The following is a 21320-nucleotide window of genomic DNA, read 5'->3' as shown; positions in this document are numbered from 1 at the left end:
CTTTTATACAAAACTTGCTTAATTAAAAAGTGTGAATTAAAATTTAATTAATTAATTAATTATTGTTTTTTAGTCGCTTTAAACCACAATCTGCATATTCCCTGAACTCTGTCAAATAAGAGCAGGAGCAGAGCTGTTTTGTGTGTAGGTTTAGAAGAAAGCAGAGACAGCACAACTAATGTGACTGCACTATTTGGACTTGTACAATACTCAGTAATTACACAAAAAATCTACTCAGTTACAGTGACATGAGTATTTGTAATTAGTTGTGTAATTATAATTTAGTTTGTCCCCCAGGTTTTGGCCATTGTGAAGAACCAGATCGAGGAGCTGACTGTGACCAGGAAGGACTTCACTGAGATGATCACCACCGCCCAGCACTGGCTCCTGGCCCGGGAGACCACTTACAGAGCCACAGGTGCTCCTCACAGCAGCCACAACAGCCTCTACGCTACATGCTATTCTCATCTGGGGAAAAAAATGAATAAATAAATAAAAAAATATATATATATATATATATATATATATATATAGATATAGATATAGATATAGATATAGATAGATAGATAGATAAAAAAAAAAATTGTTTCTCACCTTCCACGGTGGTAGGTCTCTCTCACTCTCATTCAGCTCGGGTCCTCTACCAGAGGCCTGGGAGCTTAAGAGTTCTGCGCAGTATCTTTGCTGTTCCCAGTACTGCACTTTTCTGGACTGAGATGTCCATCGTTTTTCCCGGTATGTGTTGAAGCCACTCTTCCAGTTTGGGGGTTACAGCCCCGAGTGCTCCGATCACCACAGGCACCACTGATGCCTTTACTTTCCAGGCTCTCTCCAGCTCTTCCTTGAGCCCCTGGTATATATATATATATATATATATATATATATATATATATATATATATATATATATAATATATATAATATAGATATAGATAGATAGATAGATAGATAGATAGATAGATAGATAGATAGATATATAGATATAGATATATATATAAAAAATATAGGCTTCATAAATTTTTTGTGCCTTCACTGAGATGACATTCTATCTTAATCAATGTTATTACATACAGATACACACCTGCTCTAATCCCTGGAGGTCACAGGGATTTGAGAAGTTTTTACATGTCATTACAGGTTTTTACTGGTTTTACTGACTTCAAAAAAGCTTTAAAAGTTATTTGTAAAAGGATTAAGACTTGCTTAAAATTAATATTTGTTTAGCTGGTGTCATTTTATCTTTTACTTCAAATGCTATATGTGTGTGAATAAAACTCCAAATACAAATACTTATGGTCATGGAGATGTAGCCTGTAGCCTAGTATTCTAGTATAGTAGTTCCAGTATTTAGTCTGATTAATTGTATACTATGTGAAAAACAAAGAAGGTTGTAGCTTCCTAATCATTCACTAGAGACAGGATTAACAACTAGGACTAGGTTTTTGGACAATGCAACTCTTTCTAATTAGATGCAGACAGTTCACAGCAGTCTCATTTTAATTCTTAGAACTGTTTTTACAATATATCTGTGCTAAACAGCTACTTTAGCTCAACTAGGCCTACATGGACAAATATTGGGTCCATCCACTTCAACATAATAATGACTAATGTAATATTTTCCAGAAAACAAACGAAGTGCTGGCAACAGCTCCACTTCAGGCGAACCAGGCCTGCTCCTCCAGAACTCTCCTCCCCCCAAACCTAAGGCTATCTCCTTGGACCGCACGGAGGTCTTTGCTACCGTCCTCTTCTCTGAGTTCCTCAAAGAACTGGCCGCCATTGCTCAGGAACACTCTATCCTATCCTACATTCCCATGGAGGAATGAGCACGTCCATCTCACTTGTAAAAAGACTGATTTTGAAGAAAACTATTTTTAAGTTACAGAGTATTTATTTTTCCAGACTAGAGAATAACTTCAATATTTTTACATACTGTTCAGCTATTCATTTTGAGAGCAACATATTGAGCGGTTTACAATCTCCTTTGCAGCCAACCACCAAAGACAATTAGAAAAATCTATTTATTTAATCTGAACTTCAGGTTTGATTTGAAAACACCAGCCTCATTCGCACAATGAAATCTAATATTGATACTTAGCAGTAACATCATGCTGGGAGTGTTCTGCCTGTATGTTTAAGACAAAATGAGCAGTTCTCTGGTGACATAATGTACACGTGAGCAAACACTACCAAGAAAGTTTTAAGACTGTCTGAAAACTCAAGAAAAAATACGTCAAAAAATAACCTCACCTGTTGTAGTTCCAGCTACTTCAGCTAAAGTCTAACTTGAGTAACAGAGCTTCAGACAGAACAGAGCCTACAGGTAGCATCACACCCCCAAGGCAACATTGATGGCATCAGCTGCAATCACTGAGGCTGGTGTACGGATGAGGGCTGCTTTTAATTTTGGCAGAATTGTTTTATATTTGGTCATCATAATAATCTTGAATTTTTTTTGTTTTGTTTTGTTTATTTGGAGGGTAAGCCCCGCCAATTCTTGTCAACGTTGCACAATCCCTATATTTAATGGAAGCAGCCCAAACCATTTCTGTGCATTAACTGCATTTCTGTATTGTCTTTTTCTAAACTTGGGTGACTTAGGAGTTCCTCAAATAACAGCCTTGGATGTAAGCAACATCCCATAATACGAAGTGTCTTGTTGCACACATTGGTACGACTGATAAAACGCCCTTATGCCTTATTGCTCTGTACTTTCATTTACAGAAGAAGACTATGCAAATCCCTTGTGTTGGGTATAACACTATAACTAAAGTGTGTGTATTTTCAGAATGGGAATGGGGTATTTAATACGTTTCTATTGCCACATTTTTCAAATTATTGTATCTGTTATGTTGTCTTATGTTATTGTAAATAATAATAATAATGACCATCATATTCCATAGAAGTATGCTTAGTGATAAAGCGTGGTTATTTCAATTTACCTAAACAAAACCATGAAACTAGTGCATTCATTCTTGATTTAGTTTTGAAAGGGCAATAAAATAATATTTTCTACTGGGTAGTTAGGTTCAATTGAGGTGATTGTTTCCTTGCTCCTGTAAAAAATAATGCATTTTTTTATGGGGCAGAAAATCTTTTTAATGGAGAATAAAACGATCCAAACCCTAAGCCTGTAAAAGTAATGCTTTTTGTAGGGGTAAATAAGTTAAGTTCTTTTCTGTTAAGTTCCGTAAGGCCATTGGTTTGATTCTGAAATGTTGTTTCTATGTTCTGGATGTCTGAGAAGCACCAGCAAGCATTTGTCTTTGAATAAACCCTTTGGTTCAAAATGGTGCATGTGGGTGATGGTTTGTCTTTGCTTACAGTAGTTGCACGGCAAGTCAAATAAAATCAAAATAAGAGATTCAAATTTGGCAAATAAAGCCACTTGACCATTAAAGTGTTAGTCTTGAAAACCACAACAAAAATTTTAACATAAACAACTTAACCAATCAGAAAGCAGAATGAGCCTCACACAAATTTCTCATTTGAGTTGCTTTTTAAATTTTAATCCAGTTGGTTTAAAACCTAAAAGGACTCTCTGATCTGAATACTCACTATCTGAAGTCCAGCAGATTCACCCAATTGATACTCAGCTCAATGCGTGAATCCCGGGGGTTCTGAGATTCACATGAAGCATGGCATGTCCGTAAACTGAGAATGAGAAAAACGTCTGTATCAAGGTCCCCCCCAAAAAAACAACAACACATATGCTAATGCTTATTACCGGTCCTTGAGTGAAAATTTTTTAGGAATTGCTGCTGTATATGCAAATTAAGGCACTATCTATCTATCTATATATATACACACACACACACACACACACACACACACACACACACACACACACACACACACATATATATATATATATATATATATATATATATATATATATATATATATATATATATATATATATATATATATAATAAAATCTTTTTTTTTCTGCAGCTTGATGTCAGAAGCGCAGGTTATAATTTATTGTGTCCACAAGAGGTCGATGTTGGCCAACACAGGCCTAGCTTTGTGGCGTTTGCTTTCTTTTCTTTTGCTACCTCATAACTAAGCACTTGCTACAGCTTTATAAGTTTAAAACATGGATCTATTAAACTAACTGGTTTAAAATCAGTGCCTCACAGCCGCTGCCCTGGGGGTCCCGACCCTCAGGGCTGGTTTAGGCTACAGTATCACAATACAGTAGCAACAAACCAAATTCACCCGCAGGCTGGCGCACCCTGACCAAATAGGATGCCGTTGAGCAAGCGGGATCCTGAAGTAGGTTCCCGGGATGTCCAAGTGCTGCCGGATGAAGGGCCGGGGTTGTGGCGTCATCTCCAGACATGTTGGGTGTTTCTCAGTTCCCAGGATCCTTCCTCCAAAGACTCATTTGCAGTAGAGCCAAGTGTTTTATTATAGATCCATGGTCCTGCTCACAGCGCCTGGGAGTTCACATGGATCAGGCTCCTGAGACTGAGTTGTACAGTTTTATGGAGTATGGTTTAACTGTATCTGTCACTTCATCTGTCTGAGCTGTAGGAGCCTGTTGGAGAATGAGTTCCTCTGTCCCTCTGTAGTCTGGTGCAGTGGGTGAGCAGGAGTGTCCATGATGGAGAGCAGTTTGTCCAGTGTCCTCCTGTCCCTCACTGTGACAAATGTCTCCAGCTTTACGGATCAGTTTGTCAATCTGCCCAGTGTCCCTTTTACTGGTGCTTCTCTTCCAGGAAACCACAGCCAAGTACAGGGCGCAGGCCACGACACACTGGTAGAACATCTCCAATAACTTGCTGCACAGAATGAAAGGCCTAAGCTTTCTCAGAAAGTAGAGTCAACTCCTACCCTTCTTTTACACAGCATTACAGTTGTCCCTCCAGTCCAGTCTGCCATTCACCTGGACGTCAAGGTACTTGTAGCAGTCCACTAGTTCCATGTCAGGGTCCTAGATGGTGATGGACTCCACTGGTGTCCTATTCCTCCTGAAGTCAATCACCAGTTCTTTGATCTTGTCAACATTCAGTGCAGTTCAGTCAAATGGGTTGCCTTGGACCATTCCACAAAGTTTGCAATCAGTGTCCTATACTCCAGATCCTGTCCATCTCTGATGCACACAACCACTGCAGAGCAATCAGAGAACTTCTACAGATGGCAGGACCTGGAGCTGTACTGGAAATCAGAGGTGTACAGACTCAACAGAAACGGAGACAGGATTGTACCATGGGGGGCCCCTACATTACTGACCACAGTATCAGACAGAGTGCTCCCCCTCACACGTACTGAGGCCTGTTTTACAGGTTGTCAGTAATCCAGGAGACAATGGAGGAGCTGACACCCATCCTGAGCAGCTTCTCACTCATCAGAAAGGGCTGAATTGTGTTAAAGGCATTGGAGAAATCAAAAAACAATATCCTCACAGAACCCTTGACACTATCCAGGTGTGAGTGAGCCCGCTGCAGAAGACAGATTACAGCATCCTCCACACCTCAATGGCACTGATAGGCAAATTGTAGAGGATCGAGGGATGGTGCCACCGGGGGTCTGAGCTGAGCCAGAGCAAGTCTAATACTTTCATAGCAAGAGACGTCAAAGCAACTGGTCTGAAGTCATTAAGTCCAGATGGTATAGGCTTCTTGGGCACTGGCACAATGCAGGAGGTCTCCCACAGCACCAGTATCCTTTCAAGCTTCAGACTCAGGTTGAAGAGAAAGTGCAGGATCCCAGTGAGCTGTGCTGCACATGTCCTCAGCACGCCGGGGTTGACTTGGTCTGAGATGAACTTACTCCAGCTTTCTCCTCACCTTGTTTCGTTTACTTTGTCTATCCCTTGCAAATACAAGATTTTGTGCCTCTGTTCTTCCAGTGTTACTAACTATATAAAGACATGCTGGTGTCAGCTGAAAGCATTACAAACTGTATGATTAAAGGGCCCATATTAAGACACTTTCCGAACTATGTTATAATGTTTCCCTGTTAAAAACAGACCTGGAGTTGTGTTTTGTTTCATTCACACATATTTAATACACAAATCCTTCATATTTATCGTTTGTTCTTCTTTGAAACTGAAAAAAATTCCTATTCCACCCTGTGATGTCATGTGGTAATACATATACAGAATACTCCACTGTGTTTTTAAACTCCATGCACCTTCACTAAAATCATTTGGATGACCAGCCCTGGAATTGCCAATCTCTACTGAACTTGTAAAAGCATATTGAACTTTGGAGATGTAGACACACTGATAATAAAGATTTGCTCAAACTTGTGTGAATAAAACAAAACACAAGTGCAGTAACAACATTCTAACATGGCTTAAAGTTCACAGGAGTCCATTTTGTCTAATATAGTAACTTTGGTTGATATATCAGTACGACAACAATAAGGCAAGAGCTGGGCTGTCACTTTCTTTACGTGGTCTTTAACTACCAGCATTGACAGCATAAGAAACAATATACACCAAGGGTGACAGAAAAGTTTGTTAATAAAAAAAGGAGAGAACTAAGGTTTTTTGTAAAAATCTATAATGTGATGTAAAACAGTGATTCTTAGCACCCCTGATGTAAACTATATGTTTTAGTGAAATGAATAGTCTAACACTTTAAGAAGCCCACTTTTTTTTTTTTTTTGAAAATCAGCCTACCCCATTTTTAAGTGAAGACTCAAAACATGTGTCCATGGTTTACACAGCAACATGGTGATTTATTGAGGTCATAGGATCTTCTGAAACATTAGCAGAAACAATATTTGCAGCCATATCTTGTGACAATCCATGTAGCTTGCTTAAGTAAATACAGTGTTTTTCAGTGTACCAACCAGGCAGGGCACTGCAGTGTCCACTTTACATCACATGAATCACAATCAAGTATAAAACTAGAGTCTATACATTTCCACTGTACAAGATGATAAAACATTGAACATAAATTAAAGGTCACTTGATTAAGACATGTCACTAAGTGTGGTAGCAACTTTATATTTTACTGGCCTCCTTTGTCCCACGTGAGAGATGTTTAGACTGCGTTGCCATGGTGACTGTTTAGCCATAAGGAAGCAGTGCAGAGAGAGGTACAAGGGGAGGCCAGTATGCAAATGCCACATCGGCTATGGTTACGTAAAGGGCACAGTGTAAGGCTCTAGAAGAAAGCAGCAGGGGGCAGGCTTGATCTAGTGGTTCAAAGGGTAGTACTTGTAGTGGTATATCATGGTAAAGGGTAAACTCCGCAGTGGTGGTAGAAGTACTCAAGTAAAAGTAAAAAGCATTTCACACATTTTGAGATCTAATAAAGCTTCAAATGTAGTGATTTTGATAAAGATTTGTGCTGGATTTTCTTCAACGAAAACCATTGAATCAATGGATCTTCCTAGTTGTTTTTCTTTGTATGTTTTTTTTTTTTCTCAAACTACAAATATTTAAAAAATGAACCCCTCAACCTTTTCAGCAGGTCTCAAACTATAATGAAAAATACTTTTACTTTTCAGTCCTGTTCAAAAATGTAGTGGAGTTGAAAGTACAGGTACCCTCTCTCAAATGTAGTAAAGCCAAAAAGTATCCACTAAAAATATACTTAAGTAAAGTACAGATACCTGCAATTACTTTTAATCTGTAATGTTGCACCAGTGAAACTCATAGTATCATGTACTACAATAAGCCAATCTGTTTAAGAACTATTTACTCAAATTTTCAATATATTAAGTAATCTTTTTAGACTCTTTTAATCTTTAATCTTTTAGTCTTTTATGTCAATCCAGAGTCTTGAATTCAAATAAATGTAGAAATATTTTCATGGGTTTCAGCTGTTTCATGTGGGACATTTTGAGGACTTTTCACCATTCCAAAGATGCCATGACAACAGTCCTAATATTTCATCACTCTTAAACCTATGGATACTTATACAAAACATAAAATATTTGGACAGAAAAAGGTAATACAGTTATTTATAATCACCACACCATTGGTAGTTGAGTGGGTATTGTAACAACAGTAAAAAAAAAAAAAATCAACATATACAAACATAAGTATATGTGTACAGTCCATGTAGATTTTTGTCCTTTCTTTTGTAATAAATCTGAAGAAAAATGCACTTGATGTCTTGTTATATTATTCTTTATAATTTAAATGTCTTTTGGAGAAAGTTTGCAGTGGACTACACAAGCTGCGTCATGCGATTGTGTTTGTGTCCTCTTCATTTGCATAAAAGGAAAGAGGAAAGTAGAACAGCAACTTTATGAGGGGATGGTTGGCTCTGTGCCCTGACGCTACCATGAGACAGACTTTAGATTTTGTTATAACGTAAACATCTTTAGTCAGAAAAATACTATGTCTTTACAATATGTACATGATTAGCAGTGTTTTTATGTAAAAGAATGTAAGGCAGTCTAGCACTTGTGTCTGTCTACAGGTGAGGCTACATTAAGCTCTAAGGCCATGAGAACAAGTCAAAAGAAGTGGTCAGTACAGTAAGATGTGATTGATTGCACTAACTAACTAACTTCCATAACTATGAAGTAGTTCTAATGCTACTAACATCTGTGCACGAGGTACAATTTGTACCATAGTAGATTAAATCTACAGAAGAGAGACATTCATATACTGTGTAGCATATAACTGTTTACATTTATCATGCTGAAACAAATAAGAAATAAAATTGTTGCCATTGTACATTTCTTCAAGCTAAGAAGCAAGCACCAATTGGTGCCAAGATTTTTTTTCTAACATGAGATAAGCCAAAATACTATCATAAAATTATATATTTAATTGTTCATTAAAGGAATATACAAAGAATATAATTCTTGTAGCTATCTGTTTAATTTCTGTCTCCAGGCCTGGACAATGTGGGGCTGGCCTTATGCACATAGTCTGCTAGCTTATGGCTAAAAACAATAAATCATAGCCCAAATGTATTTACCAAAGTATTGTGTAATAAATAATAACAACTGTCTGGAATTCCATATACTGATCAGGTGAAGCAGGGACTTGTTAGTTGGCTGCTCAATGTTACCCCTTATTTGCATAGCAAATAATTACAAAAAAATAACATTGAGAGAACTTTTTGATTCATGTTTTGATTAATATTTGAAGAAATATACACTGGCAACACTGTTGTTAAAAAACAAACTGTGCTGATAAAAGGCCACTGATAAAACATTCTGAGGTATTAGGCCAAACAAATAGAAAACCAAGCTGCTCCTAAAGGACTTCAGACAGTGTAACAGCATCCAAGCACTACAAACCATGTGACCCTGAATGAAACAGTGAAAATGCATTAGCAACAGCCAGTGTTTACTTCCTGTTTATGTGACCATAACCACAAGCATGTTCTTTAAAGACTGCTAAGCAGGCAAAAAGACTGTTCATTGCCGTTTGTCTACTTTCCTTTTGAATAAAGGACTTTAAGTATTAGTATTTCAGTGCAATGTTCACACAGAATCATCCAGTCTATAATATACTTTTTGATTGGTAACTGGACAACCATTCATGCGTCTTTTGCATCATATGAGAAACAGTAGACCTATCTAGACCACAATAGTCCATATAAAGTCTGTTTACTTCCAGCTTGGTTTTGTACTCCGACCACTGGTCAAGTCTTTGGTTGGAATGGACTTTTCCGAAAAACTACTGGTCTTGCGCTGGTCCTCTCTTGAAGCAGGAGGGGGTGGGGTCTCACTTCGGTATGAGCTACGACTAGCTGCCTTCACACTTTGCACCCTTCTCAGTCCTGCAGTCTGAGGACGCTCCTCAGAGGATGAGGACTTGTTCTGTTTAGCCTGCTTTGCTTGAACAGAAGGAGTACGGGACGGAGTTGACGGCTCCTTCTTGCTCCTTGAAGAAAATGCCACCGTATTCCGTGCAAAGCTTGGTACTTCCGATGCACTCTTGGTCGTAGCTGGGCTATTGTTATCGGAATTAGCTTGCGTTTGAGTCTGTGCCAGTGCTCGCATTGTCGACCTACACATTTTTTCTTCAGGTTTGGGAATGTTGCGCAGTGGTTTAGCGCTTGGTTTGTGGGTGCTAGCTTTCCTGGGTGTGGACTCTCTTGTCCATCTTGACGCAGACCCTGTAAGACCTCTTTGAGTTTTGGACTCGTCAGGTGGCATGCTAGAATGACGAGGTGTTCTCGTAGCCTTCTCGCTCCGACCTCTCGCTGGCGTGCTTTGGTCTCTCAGCGTTCTGCGAGTTTCTGTACTTTCTGTTTGTCTGTCTCCTCTTCTGCTGCTTCCTGATCTTGTTAGCTTGCTAATAGGCACTACTCTTCTCATACCCTGGTTTTCATTGCTAGTTAGTGTTCGGACACCACGGCTGGCAACAGTATTCTTGCTACCTTTGGTGGCTTTACCTTTAGCTTGCTTTTTACTGCCTATTTGCGTTTCTTTGTCAGTGCTTTGCTTGCCCTCGGCTGTTTCAGCACTTTCTGTATCCCAGTCCTCTGTTTGGGTAACAAAGGTAGCATCAAAATCAACTCTGTTAGGGGCAGAGATGTCACTCGTTGACAGCTCATTTGGAGATTCTAAGTTTGACGACAGAGAACTGGGATCATGTTCTTGGTTTTTGCCGGTTCTGAAGAGGTCTGTCTCGGAGTAATCCAATGTAACTGAGCAGTCTGTTTCAGTGCAGTCTATAATATAAAACATTGGTGTCTTGTTGGAGACAGAGGGGTCCAGTGGAAGAGGCGTGTCACAAGTTGTAGATGAAATTGTACTGTCAAATTCCTCATTGTCTTTTCCAAATATTCCAGGTTTTTGAGGAGGATGTGTTTTTGCTTCTAAAGCTGCCGTTGGGGTTTTTTGGACTATTTTATTTCCAGTGTCCACATTCACTTCGTCATGTTCTAAGTCAGTAACAATTACATCCTCAGGTTTGACAAAATGCATTTGACTGCTGTTGTTGTTGGGGCTGGGGAGCTCAAAAGGTTGTGGCCCCCGCACTAAAGTGTGTTTCTCCACACTGACATTCATCTGTCCAGTAATAGTTGTGCTGGGGACTTGTGCAGCTTTCTGAAACACAGAAAATGGCCGTGGCAAAGCACTTCCCTCCGATACAGAGGAGTACTGATTATTGTTATTGTAAGGGTCTGCATTGTCATTTATCCTGGATGAGGAAAACCTAGCAAGCGGGCTAATCGGCTCAGTGTCTGCAAGTCTGTCCCAGCCCAGCTCCCGGTTGTCATCTTGGCCTAGCATCCATGGAGTGGTCCTTCTCTGGTGAGGCCTCCCTGAGCGTGGTAGGCTGTTGAACTTAGAACAATCATTGTCGTTGCGTCCGAAGACTTCCAGGTAGCCTTGCAGCTGGCGATCTGCTGTGCTGGTCATGGTGTGGCGATGGCGGCGGGCACTGGCGGAGCGGCTCAGAGGGCTATGGGGGCTCTGGGAGCGATGGAAAAACTCCAGCAGGCCCTCCTTGGTCAACATGTCTACATCAGTCTCACTGGAGCTGCGGCCGAAGCCCCCGCTCTGGTCAGAACCAGACCAGGCGCTGCGCCGCTCCTCCAACTCTCTCAGGCGGCGCTGACGTGCCGCCTCTTTCAGCTCTCGCTCTGTGTTGTCCTGAGAAGAAGACAAATCATAATTATTCAACTGCTAATTATTTTATTATCAGCAGTTTTTATGTATTTACAGTCAAGCCCAAAATTATTCATACCTGTGACAAATTTTGACTTGAAGTTACTTTCATTGAACCAGAAAGTTTTTTCTAGATTGGAAATGACACAGGCATCTCCCAGAAGAAAATAAGACAATGGACAAGACGCATCATTGTAGAAAAAAAAAAATCTCAGTTTTTATTTACATTTGAACGAAAAGTGGCATGTCCAGAATTATTCATACCCTTCTCGATAATCAATAGAAAAGCCTTTATTGGCTATTATAGTAATCCAATGCTTCCTATAGTTGCTGACGAGTTTTTGCACATCTCCACTGATATCTTTAGCAGTCATTTTTAGCAGTGAGCTCCAATGATTTCAGATTGGAGGGTCTATTTGCCCATCACCCTGATCTTTAGCTCCCTCCACAGATTCTCAGTTGGATTCAAGTCAGGACTCTGACTGGGCCACTCAAAACGATAATGTTGCTGTCTAATAAACATTTCTTCACCACTTTTGCAGTGTGCTTTGGGTCACTGTCGTGCTAAAATGTCCACTGGTGCCCAAGTCCAAGTTCCTCTGCAGGCTGCTTGATTGTTGTTGTTGGCCTTGGTGGTAATTTGTTTCTTTTTCACCTCTCTCACTATCCTCCTGGCCAGCACAAGTGTCACTTTTGGCTTCTGAACACATCTTGTGAGATTTTCCACAGTGTGGAACGTCTTGTATTTTTTAATAATACTTTGCACTATAGCTACTGGAACTTGAAAACATTTAGATATGGCCTTATAGTCCATTCCTGACTTGTGAGCAGCCACAAAGCGCAGCCGTAGATCCTCAGAGAGCTCCTGTTCACAAACCAACTGCAAAGACCTGCTGTTTTTCACCTGTTCAGTTGCTTAAAACAGCGCTTCCCAATGAATCAGGGTAATTAGGAAGTTTTATAACAGCTTGGGCTCTTTGGAATGGTATAGAACTTTGGATTTTTCCATAGACTCTGACAGTTTACAAAGGGTATGAATAATTTTGGACATGCCACTTTTTGTTCAAATGTAAATAAAAGTTGAGAAATTATTTTTTTCCACAATGATGCCTCTTGTACATTGTCTTATTATCTTCTGGGAGACGCCTGTGTCATTTCCAATCAAGACAAAACTTGCTTGTTGAATAAAAGTAACTAAGTCAAAATTTGTCAGGGTTATGAATAATTTTGGGCTCGACTGTAACTTATATACTTTGTATTTTGTTCAGCTAGAAGTTATATAATGTTTTCTGCACTAGCATACTGCTGATCCATGGTGATGGTGTTATGTGAGCAGCCGCACTGACCTTGACTGCCTTCTTGAACTTATGGCAGAAATCCTGGAAGATCCGGAAGCACTCGTCCAGCTTGAATGTGTCCTTGTCCTCGCAGAAGAAGTCAATGAGGCTGTTGCCCTCTTTGCGCAGATCCAGCCTCCGCCTCTTCAGGTCCTGCAGAGTCTGAGCTGCGCTCTGGGTCACAGCAGAACACAGGCAGGACTTTAACCACTTTATTATTAGGGTGTGTATGACAGGTTTTTACAATTCACTCATTTTGATTTAAACTGGTGGGATAATCCCCATTGTTTACACCACTCAAGAAGCCACTGGCAAAGAAAACTTGAAAATATTTTGAAAAATTACAAGTAGGGAGTTCTAAAGCATATGAATGACATTACGCAAGGGAGATTTCTGATCAAACTAAAAATTAAAAGTTACTCAAGTAAATGTAACTGAGTACTACCCACCTCTGCTAAGCCTTAAATGCAACCAAGCATTACCACAAAAAGGTCGAGACAAACACAGTCCTGTCTGCTTTTTTGATTCCTTACAAGCATTTTAGGCCCAAGGGCTTAGAAGTTTTATAAGGCATCAATCAATTCTGAGAGTCTGGATGAAACAAATGATATTGGCAGTACTACTTGGTCTTCATTATGAAAGAGTGTCACCTGCAGAAAGGGCTGGAGCTGCTGTTGGAGCTCTTGATCTCCCTGAACCTTCTCCTCCAGAGTTCTGATGCGGACGTACAGAGAGGAGAACTCTGTCTCTATGTTCTCCACTGAGATCCTACAAAAAGACAGGACAAGGGAGTGATGGTGTATTGGCGATAAGCAATATTGGAGGATTTACACAGATATCAGAATTGGTACAATATACTGTCCCAGTCTCTGTGTGCCCATGTCATTCCCAGTTTGTCCTGAGTACATCATATTTGTCTTTTTGAAGACTCATAGGTGAAAATATGAATTTATCCAAGATAAATAAACTTTGTTGTTATTTTTACTGGAGTTGGTGCCATGCAAGGACTTTTAAAAGATTAATATTGGTTATCGACCACAACAAATATCAAATACAAATATCAGCTCAGCTGACATATCAGCTCAAAAAAAAAAAAAAAAAAAATCATATTGGACCATCTCTATTATAAGGGGATATTAGCCAATTTGTAACAGAACACATTAAAACAAAACTATGCACACTGTCTCTGTCTCATTTAAGGAGTAGTCATGTGTAATTGTTATATATGTCACATAGCAAAGGTTCATTTAATGAAGTTAATCACATTTAATAGTAATATCTTAAATGGTGGAAAAACACGAAAGTGAAGAAAGTATAATTTTAATGCAAAATGTCACATGCCTGGTATACAATAATTCTGACAACAATCTAAGTTTCTCAATGTGATATTGTTAAAAGTACACAATGTAACTTTTAGCCACCTTCTTGTCTTTACGGAGTTGTTACCGCTTTGCTTTGGACATAAGCAGAGGATGCTACAGGTCATATCTGTGGAGAAACGTCCTCACTCACCATAAGAATATGTTTTGCAAGGTATTTCTGAGCAATCTAAACACTCCACGGTAAGTTGCACAGGGTACATTTAGGGATTACATCAAACAAAACACCAAATATACACTATACTTGATGAGATGAGGTATTCCTACATGTGAATGAGAAAGCCAAAGTCACTTCTCTGATGGCAGACTGTTATAGGCTTACATAAGAGACTGTAGTGCTGCGTGCTGCGTAAGTACATTAAACAGAGATGACCTTGTGATGTGTGGAGACAAACTGCAGCCTCACTGCAGTCCCCCTGTTACATAACCCCAGCCTCTATGCCATTGCCATAACATATTCTGCACGTTCAGCTGTTTGCAAATACTTTCTCCTATACCAAAATCAATAACATATTTAACATCTTCTGTCAAATATGTCTCTTGTTAATCTGTGAATTTTCTGTGGTGTTGTCAGACAAATATATCAGCCAGTGATCAAGCTTGCCTCTCCACAGATCTGACCTGTAACTTGGCCAAAATTGGCCATCTGAAAAGTTTTCATAGTCAATTCTATGGGAGGTAAATGAGGTTTGTAATATACCTGGCTGCACTCTGGACATCCAGGAGCTTCTCTGGAAACCTGAGTAGTTTCTCATCTTTCTTCTTTGCCTCCTGTGCGGGCAAATATAATCAGGGTCAGATAGGGTTAGACACTGAGTTCGACATTACTGCAGAATCTGTATTATCTAATGCTGCACTGGCCACTTTTGGCTTATGATGATGGTTTCCTGTCACCATCTCACCCAATTTCTACTCCAGTCCTACTCCTACATGTTTAAAATACATACTTCTTCACAGTTTTATTGCAACTTGAGAAGAACGCATCCGCAATAATCTTTTTGCCTTCCATATAAATGTATACACAGATACTGACCATGGCGACAAAGTGCAGCAGGTTCATGCCGGGCTTGTTAGCCTTGGTGTCTGCTAACGAGAGCAAGGAGGATAGTTTGAAGCCCACAGCATTTCCAGCGTATCCACCCTAAGGAGCAAACACATATCATAATTACACCACACCAACATGGCAACCACAATGCTGTAAGTCCTGGAAACATAGAGCAGGTGGAAAGACCTAAACCCCAATGATCACCTGTAACATATGTACAGATATTAGGAGACAATATGGGAGACTTTGGTGCATTTATTAATATATTATAGCTGTTGCAAGTGTTAACACCATGGTCATGAACAACAAGCACTAGATAGTTTTTATTCACACTTGCATACTTATTTAGAGTATCTGAACATCATAAAAAATTAATACGTTTCATTTATTTAAAATAAGTTTTTGGAAGTTAGTAGATAAAACTCGAAAAATCTGAATTATTTTTCCAATTGTGTATAAAGTGTATTATAGTATATATATATTTATTTAAACTTACTTAACAAAGTATTAAAAAATAGCAAATAGTTCTATAGCAAAAACAGAAAACATTCACAACTCAAATATAATAAAAAGGGATGACCCCTCCCCTTCTCAAGTTGCCACAGAAATCGTCAAATACATGATTGATTGTTGTATGTTGAATGTCGTATGGACTTACAGCATTCATGATATTCCCGGCCTGCAGCACCAGATGTAGAATTGCATGGAGCTCTTCACAGCTCATCAGCGCTATAAAAAACAACATATATATTTATTTATACTGTAATTATTAAGAGTTATCAGAATAGTATAAGTTCAAACTAAATTTGATACTAAGGAAAAAGTTTTATATGATTTTGATACTAATCAATACTAAAATTGATATCGAAACTAAATGAGCGGGTATTGATACTAAAAAGATACATTCACAGGACAGAAATGAATAGCTTTAGAATCTTGAGCTGTATTAGAACAACTATAAGACCACAGTAATATGGTGATAGTGAATAATATACACCCATGGACCACTATTGAACTGCATTTTGTATCATGATAGTGAATGAGTGAGTTAACGGAAGATTTGGTATTTTGTTATTTATATGTAAAAAGGCAATTCACAAGTTTAATCTGTCTTTTTGATCTTTTCTATGCCTAATTTTTTTTTTTTTTGCATTAAGCTGCATGTAGGTATAGTCTTGTGAGTGCAGTTTGGGTCAGATACACTGAAACGTGTTCTGAGAGCTTTTGCTTCACTCCCTTTTTAGTCGACTAATCGGCAGGACGTCTTTAGTCAACCACTATAGGCCTAGTTGGAAGTGTTATAGCGTGACATGCAATAATAACTCTTTTCTGTGATATTGTATGAAACTTAAGTCTGCTTATTAGATTTCGCATGTGACATTTACATGGGTATTGGATGTATGGGACTTTCCATTGTAATGCTATGGGATGTGAGCAGTTAGATGATGGTAGTAAATTCTGTTAGTGCCGAAGGATTTTTGGCCTGTGCTGTCTGGGTTATCTGAGATGTCACTATGGCTCAAATCACACCTGATGCACTAGTAGTAGTATCAAGTGTGAATGTAGTGCTGTGTCATTAATTTCAAGTCCTGTGATGATTTTTTTGTAATTTATGTGAGAGAAAATAAAATACTGTGCAAAAAGTCAAAAGTGTAGGGTCATGTTTTAAAAGTTGCTCAAACTGAAACTTGTTTCTTTTGTTTCAATCGCACGTTTTGCACACAAACGCTGCATATTTAGGCTGAGTTGTTCTCTCAAACAGAACACACTTTTAAACACCGTCACTAGAATAATTTGGATTATTTCAGTCTTGGAATTGCCAGTCTCTATAGAACTAAAGGCAAAAATAAAACATCAAACATACAAAATAACCATCAGAATGGGAGATATAATAGTAGATGGCCTAATAAACCAGCCAGGGTTACTCAAACATGTGATAATTAAACAAAACACAACTCCAGGTATGTTTTTTATGAGGTAACAACATTCTGACATGGCTTAAAACTCACAAGAGTCACTTTTGTGTAGTATAGGATGGAGGATATAAGTTAAGTGGCCCTACAGGTTACAAATCATGCAAGCAGTGTCATGCCAAAAGAGTGCTCAGTCACAGTCAGTATCCTGTTCCCTCCACTGCCTTGTGGGCGCTCTCCAGCTCACAGCTCATATAACTGGGTCACCTGGGTGATTGAGGCAGGCTGTATTACCTTTAGTGGCCACACGGATGACATTGATCTCGTTACTCATCACTGCACAGGAGGGGAAAAACTCTTCACGCAAAACCATGGCCTCAATACGCAGCTCGAACCTGCAGGGCCAAAGTACAGTTTAGCCGTTAACAATAAAATTACTATGGACTGTGTGATATGAGTACTACCACCTTTTGCAGAGGTGGTAGTACTCAGTTACAATTACTTGAGTAACCTTTAAAAAGAATTGTAGTTTTCAGAGTACTTTACTACCAGCATAGTTTTACTCTTACCATCCTCTTACTCTTAACATCCTTATTGAGGTAACAATACAATTACTTGAGTAAACATTTTGGTTACTTTTCTCATTGTGAGCAAGTCTACAGGTGATAAAAGCTTTATGTTGACAATATAAAATTATTTGAACATTTGTGTTTCTTACACCGCTCCTTCAGATATGATTTAGTTTGTCTAAGTTTGGTGTCTTCAAAATCTGAATCAATTATTATGGTTACTCCTGCTATGGTACTTCTACTTGAGTAATAGTATTTTGAAGTAAGGTTACCTTTACTTGAATATCATTTTTGGCTACTCTGCACTTTTGGAGGTTGAATTGTGTGTAGTGCAATTCAGACCATTACTTAAACTTGGTGAAAGACAATACAGCCATACCCTGAGACAGCAAACTGTAAGTGCGATATGGAGCTGCAGTAATCTAATGTCTTACAGCAGCGGAAGAGAGATTCGAAAGCAGCAATTGTACAAATGATATGTCAGGTTTTCTATTATATGCCGTGTCATCACAACCAAAAAGGAAAACCAGTGGCTGATAATGATTACTAGATACTGTTAAAGGTGCACTGCATAACTTTTCCAGTTGTGAAAAGTGAAAAGCTGTGAAAAGCACTTATAAATGATGAATGATTAAGACGCTCGAAATGTATAAGGTAAGTGAGTAATAACTTTGGACTGTTTAAATTGAACTAGCTCTTGTTTTCACATTTTAAGATCGTAAAAATTGGGTACAGTGCAGTTACGTGACCTGTAACTTGGGTATCCATACAGACAGAATATATATTGCCATAAAGAGGACCATTTTAGACAAAACTATGACAAATCCATGGAGACAAAAAAAGTGTCAACTATTCTAAAAGTTTCATAATGCACCTTTATGTCATAATGGACATCTATTTCAAAATGGCAAAAACATAATTATCTACAAATAATCTTCTTTGTGTTCATTGGATTTACTCTAATTCTTTTTGCCACAAAACCTGTCTAGTTTTCTTTTCCAATCCCTTCTTCAGACTCCCACACCTTAAACCTAACGTACCGCGGCACTTGGATCAGGAGGTACATAAAGGAGTCCACCAGTGCCAGCTTGTCCGAGTCGCCTTTGAATGACTGCAGCTTCTTCACCTGCTCACGAAAAAAAGACACAAACACATTACAAAACGTGACTGTATTAAAAAACACTTTCCTGTGACATTAGCCATGAAAAACTACAGAGGCAAGTCCAGACCTCCTCCACATCCGGCAGCAGCTTCAGCAGGTCTTTGAGTAACTCTGCGCCGTACGTTTGGCTCTCCCCTCGCCGAATGTCCTCTACAATGGCGCGATTAGACCTGAAAGAGAAGGTTGATTGCAGCTTTTGAATCCAAAGCAAAGTGTGTGAAAGTATGAGTATCTGAGAAATAGAAGCAAAGATTACTTACAGGGCATTTACGTAATTTTGTAACCTATGCTAAATGTCATATTCTCATCAGAAATATACTTGGAGTTGTGTTTTGTTTCATTCACAAATATTTAGCATAATCCTGCATATTCAGGCTGAGCTCTTTCAAACAGGAAGTGCTCCACTGTATTTTTAAACTCCATGCACCTTCACACTTAGAATCATTTGGTTTACTTTGCTTCATGACATCACAAGGTGGAACAGAGCATTTTGAGCTTTGGAGATGTAGACAGACTAATAACGAAGGGTTACTTAAACATGTGTGAATGAAACAAAACACAAATACGGTTATGTTTTTGATGAACAACATTCTAACATGGCTAAAATAAAGAGTTAATTTTACATAATATAGGCCCTTTAAGGAGTTCCATGTGAATGACAGCAATGTCTCAAGGCTGGATATATTTACTGTTTGAGTAACTTCTCTTCGGTGCCATTGTCCCATATAAATACTTAGAATCTAAATAAAATTATACATTAATGCAAATTTTGGTTGACTAAGACACTAATCGACTAAACAACTTAAAGTCACCATCTGTAATTAGACTGGCTGACTCACTCCTGTTGTATTCTCACATATCACTATTAGATGCTGCCTATGTTACTGCTGTCTGATAGAGTGTCTGAACAAAGTCCAGGTGAGGGGAGGGGCAACAAGTTTTGGATTTGCCATCTACTGGTTAAAAAAAAAATCTGATAAACTTGTTAGTTTTAAGGACTACAACACTAGTTACCCCATAAAAGTAATATCCCCTCTTTAAACAAATTTCAGATCTCATCGTAATTCAAAAAATGCAATTTGTTTTTCCAAAATTATACAGCCCTAACTCAAATCATATTGGTATTATTCTACATCTACAAAACAGAACAACCTTAAACACAGGCTCTGTTACTGAAGTGTCTGTACTGTGTCTGAGGTCTCACAGTCAAATGCCAGTGAAATTATGTGGGAGTGATGCAAATGTTTAAAACTTACTAAAGAACATCCTAGACTCCTAGTCTATTTAAGACAGAACACAACGCAGACTGGTACTAATCCATGGCATTTCCTAAACCTATTACACCAGAACAATACAACTGTTAAGGGATTGATTGATATCCAAAATTTCCACTATTTAACCACAAACTGTTCATTAGGGGTAGGGGTTCTGAATATGTTTATCTTCTATAGGGTTTTAATTGCTAACATATATTATATTTAGATCGCCCTGTTACCTTTTATGGTTTTGAAAATTCTATATTGGCTATATTTATGGAAAATTGCCATGTGGGAGCAGAGGTAACATAGGCTTGTGGGCTGACAACTGGACGGACTCGCAAAATTACTCAAACATGCATGGATGACATCTAAAATCTCTTTAGGCGTGTTTTTCGATGAGGGAACAATGAAGGTTTTTGATGAGGGAACAACATTATAACATGGTAGAAAGCTCCAATGTGTCCAGTGTGTTGCACAAATGAGTATCTAGTTTCTAGCGTATCAATTAGCCATAGTCATAGGAAAGTGTATAATAGAATTCAAAGCTCTTTTCATATATTACCGTTAAAAGATAATTATTGGTGCAGTGTGGATGGGAAACACTCGCACACTGATAAAATCTATAATAGTAAAGAGAGGACTTACTTCTTGAATTGCTTTAGGAAAATGCCCACATTCATCCCTCTCTTTGAGTCCAGGATGCTGATCTGTCACAGAGATAACAACACAGGATAATAGTGTTAGGTTTGTTGTAAACATGGGAACAATCTACATCATTTACATTGCAAATAAATAAACAAATACAAATCATATACTGCATATAGCACAGTCTATTGATGAATATACTTATGTTGATGCTGTTGGCTGACACATTGATTAAAGAACATATATTTAGATCACCATGTAAAATTTTACTGGTTTAAAAATGCTACAAAATGTTTAATACGTTCCACTTTTATTTTTGATACTCTGAGTCTTCCCTCCTTTAGCTCTCGATGCTAAGGCACTCCCACTTCAGAGTACTATCGCATTTCATTCACTGTGCTTTCTTCTAATGAACTGCACTTCGTATCAGGTTTGTGAAGTTGCAGTGTGTTATTTTGCATTATG

At 38.6% G+C, this 21320-nt stretch overlaps 2 protein-coding genes across 3 annotated transcripts in view; one reads left to right on the top strand and one right to left on the bottom strand.

The window, feature by feature from the left end:
• The window catches only part of fhip1aa (FHF complex subunit HOOK interacting protein 1Aa), a 32681-nt gene extending 29387 nt beyond the window's left edge, over positions 1 to 3294 (top strand). The window contains exons 12-13 of one of the 2 annotated variants that reach the window (XM_055157994.1): positions 286 to 418; positions 1623 to 3294. In XM_055157994.1, the coding sequence (XP_055013969.1) occupies positions 286 to 418; positions 1623 to 1825 (336 nt within the window). In that variant the 3' untranslated portion in view covers positions 1826 to 3294. The remainder of the gene's footprint in view (positions 1 to 285; positions 419 to 1622) is intronic. The other variant, XM_020931371.2, reaches the window with a different exon arrangement.
• Positions 3295 to 7400: 4106 nt separating this feature from the next.
• Positions 7401 to 21320, bottom strand: part of fhdc1 (FH2 domain containing 1) — a 34014-nt gene continuing 20094 nt past the window's right edge. The window contains exons 4-13 of the mRNA XM_055158709.1: positions 20856 to 20917; positions 19019 to 19121; positions 18830 to 18915; positions 17515 to 17615; positions 15966 to 16036; positions 15296 to 15403; positions 14963 to 15033; positions 13534 to 13651; positions 12893 to 13057; positions 7401 to 11531 (exon numbers count right to left, since the gene is read on the bottom strand). Of these exons, the coding sequence (XP_055014684.1) occupies positions 9534 to 11531; positions 12893 to 13057; positions 13534 to 13651; positions 14963 to 15033; positions 15296 to 15403; positions 15966 to 16036; positions 17515 to 17615; positions 18830 to 18915; positions 19019 to 19121; positions 20856 to 20917 (2883 nt within the window). The 3' untranslated portion in view covers positions 7401 to 9533. The remainder of the gene's footprint in view (positions 11532 to 12892; positions 13058 to 13533; positions 13652 to 14962; positions 15034 to 15295; positions 15404 to 15965; positions 16037 to 17514; positions 17616 to 18829; positions 18916 to 19018; positions 19122 to 20855; positions 20918 to 21320) is intronic.

The sequence above is a fragment of the Boleophthalmus pectinirostris genome, unplaced genomic scaffold (genome assembly GCF_026225935.1).
Source record: "Boleophthalmus pectinirostris isolate CB_2022bp ecotype Guang Dong unplaced genomic scaffold, ASM2622593v1 HiC_scaffold_22, whole genome shotgun sequence".
Classification (NCBI taxonomy): Eukaryota; Metazoa; Chordata; class Actinopteri; order Gobiiformes; family Gobiidae; genus Boleophthalmus; species Boleophthalmus pectinirostris.
The sequence above is the reverse complement of the archived record's forward strand: the minus strand, read 5'-3'. Positions and strand labels throughout refer to the sequence as shown.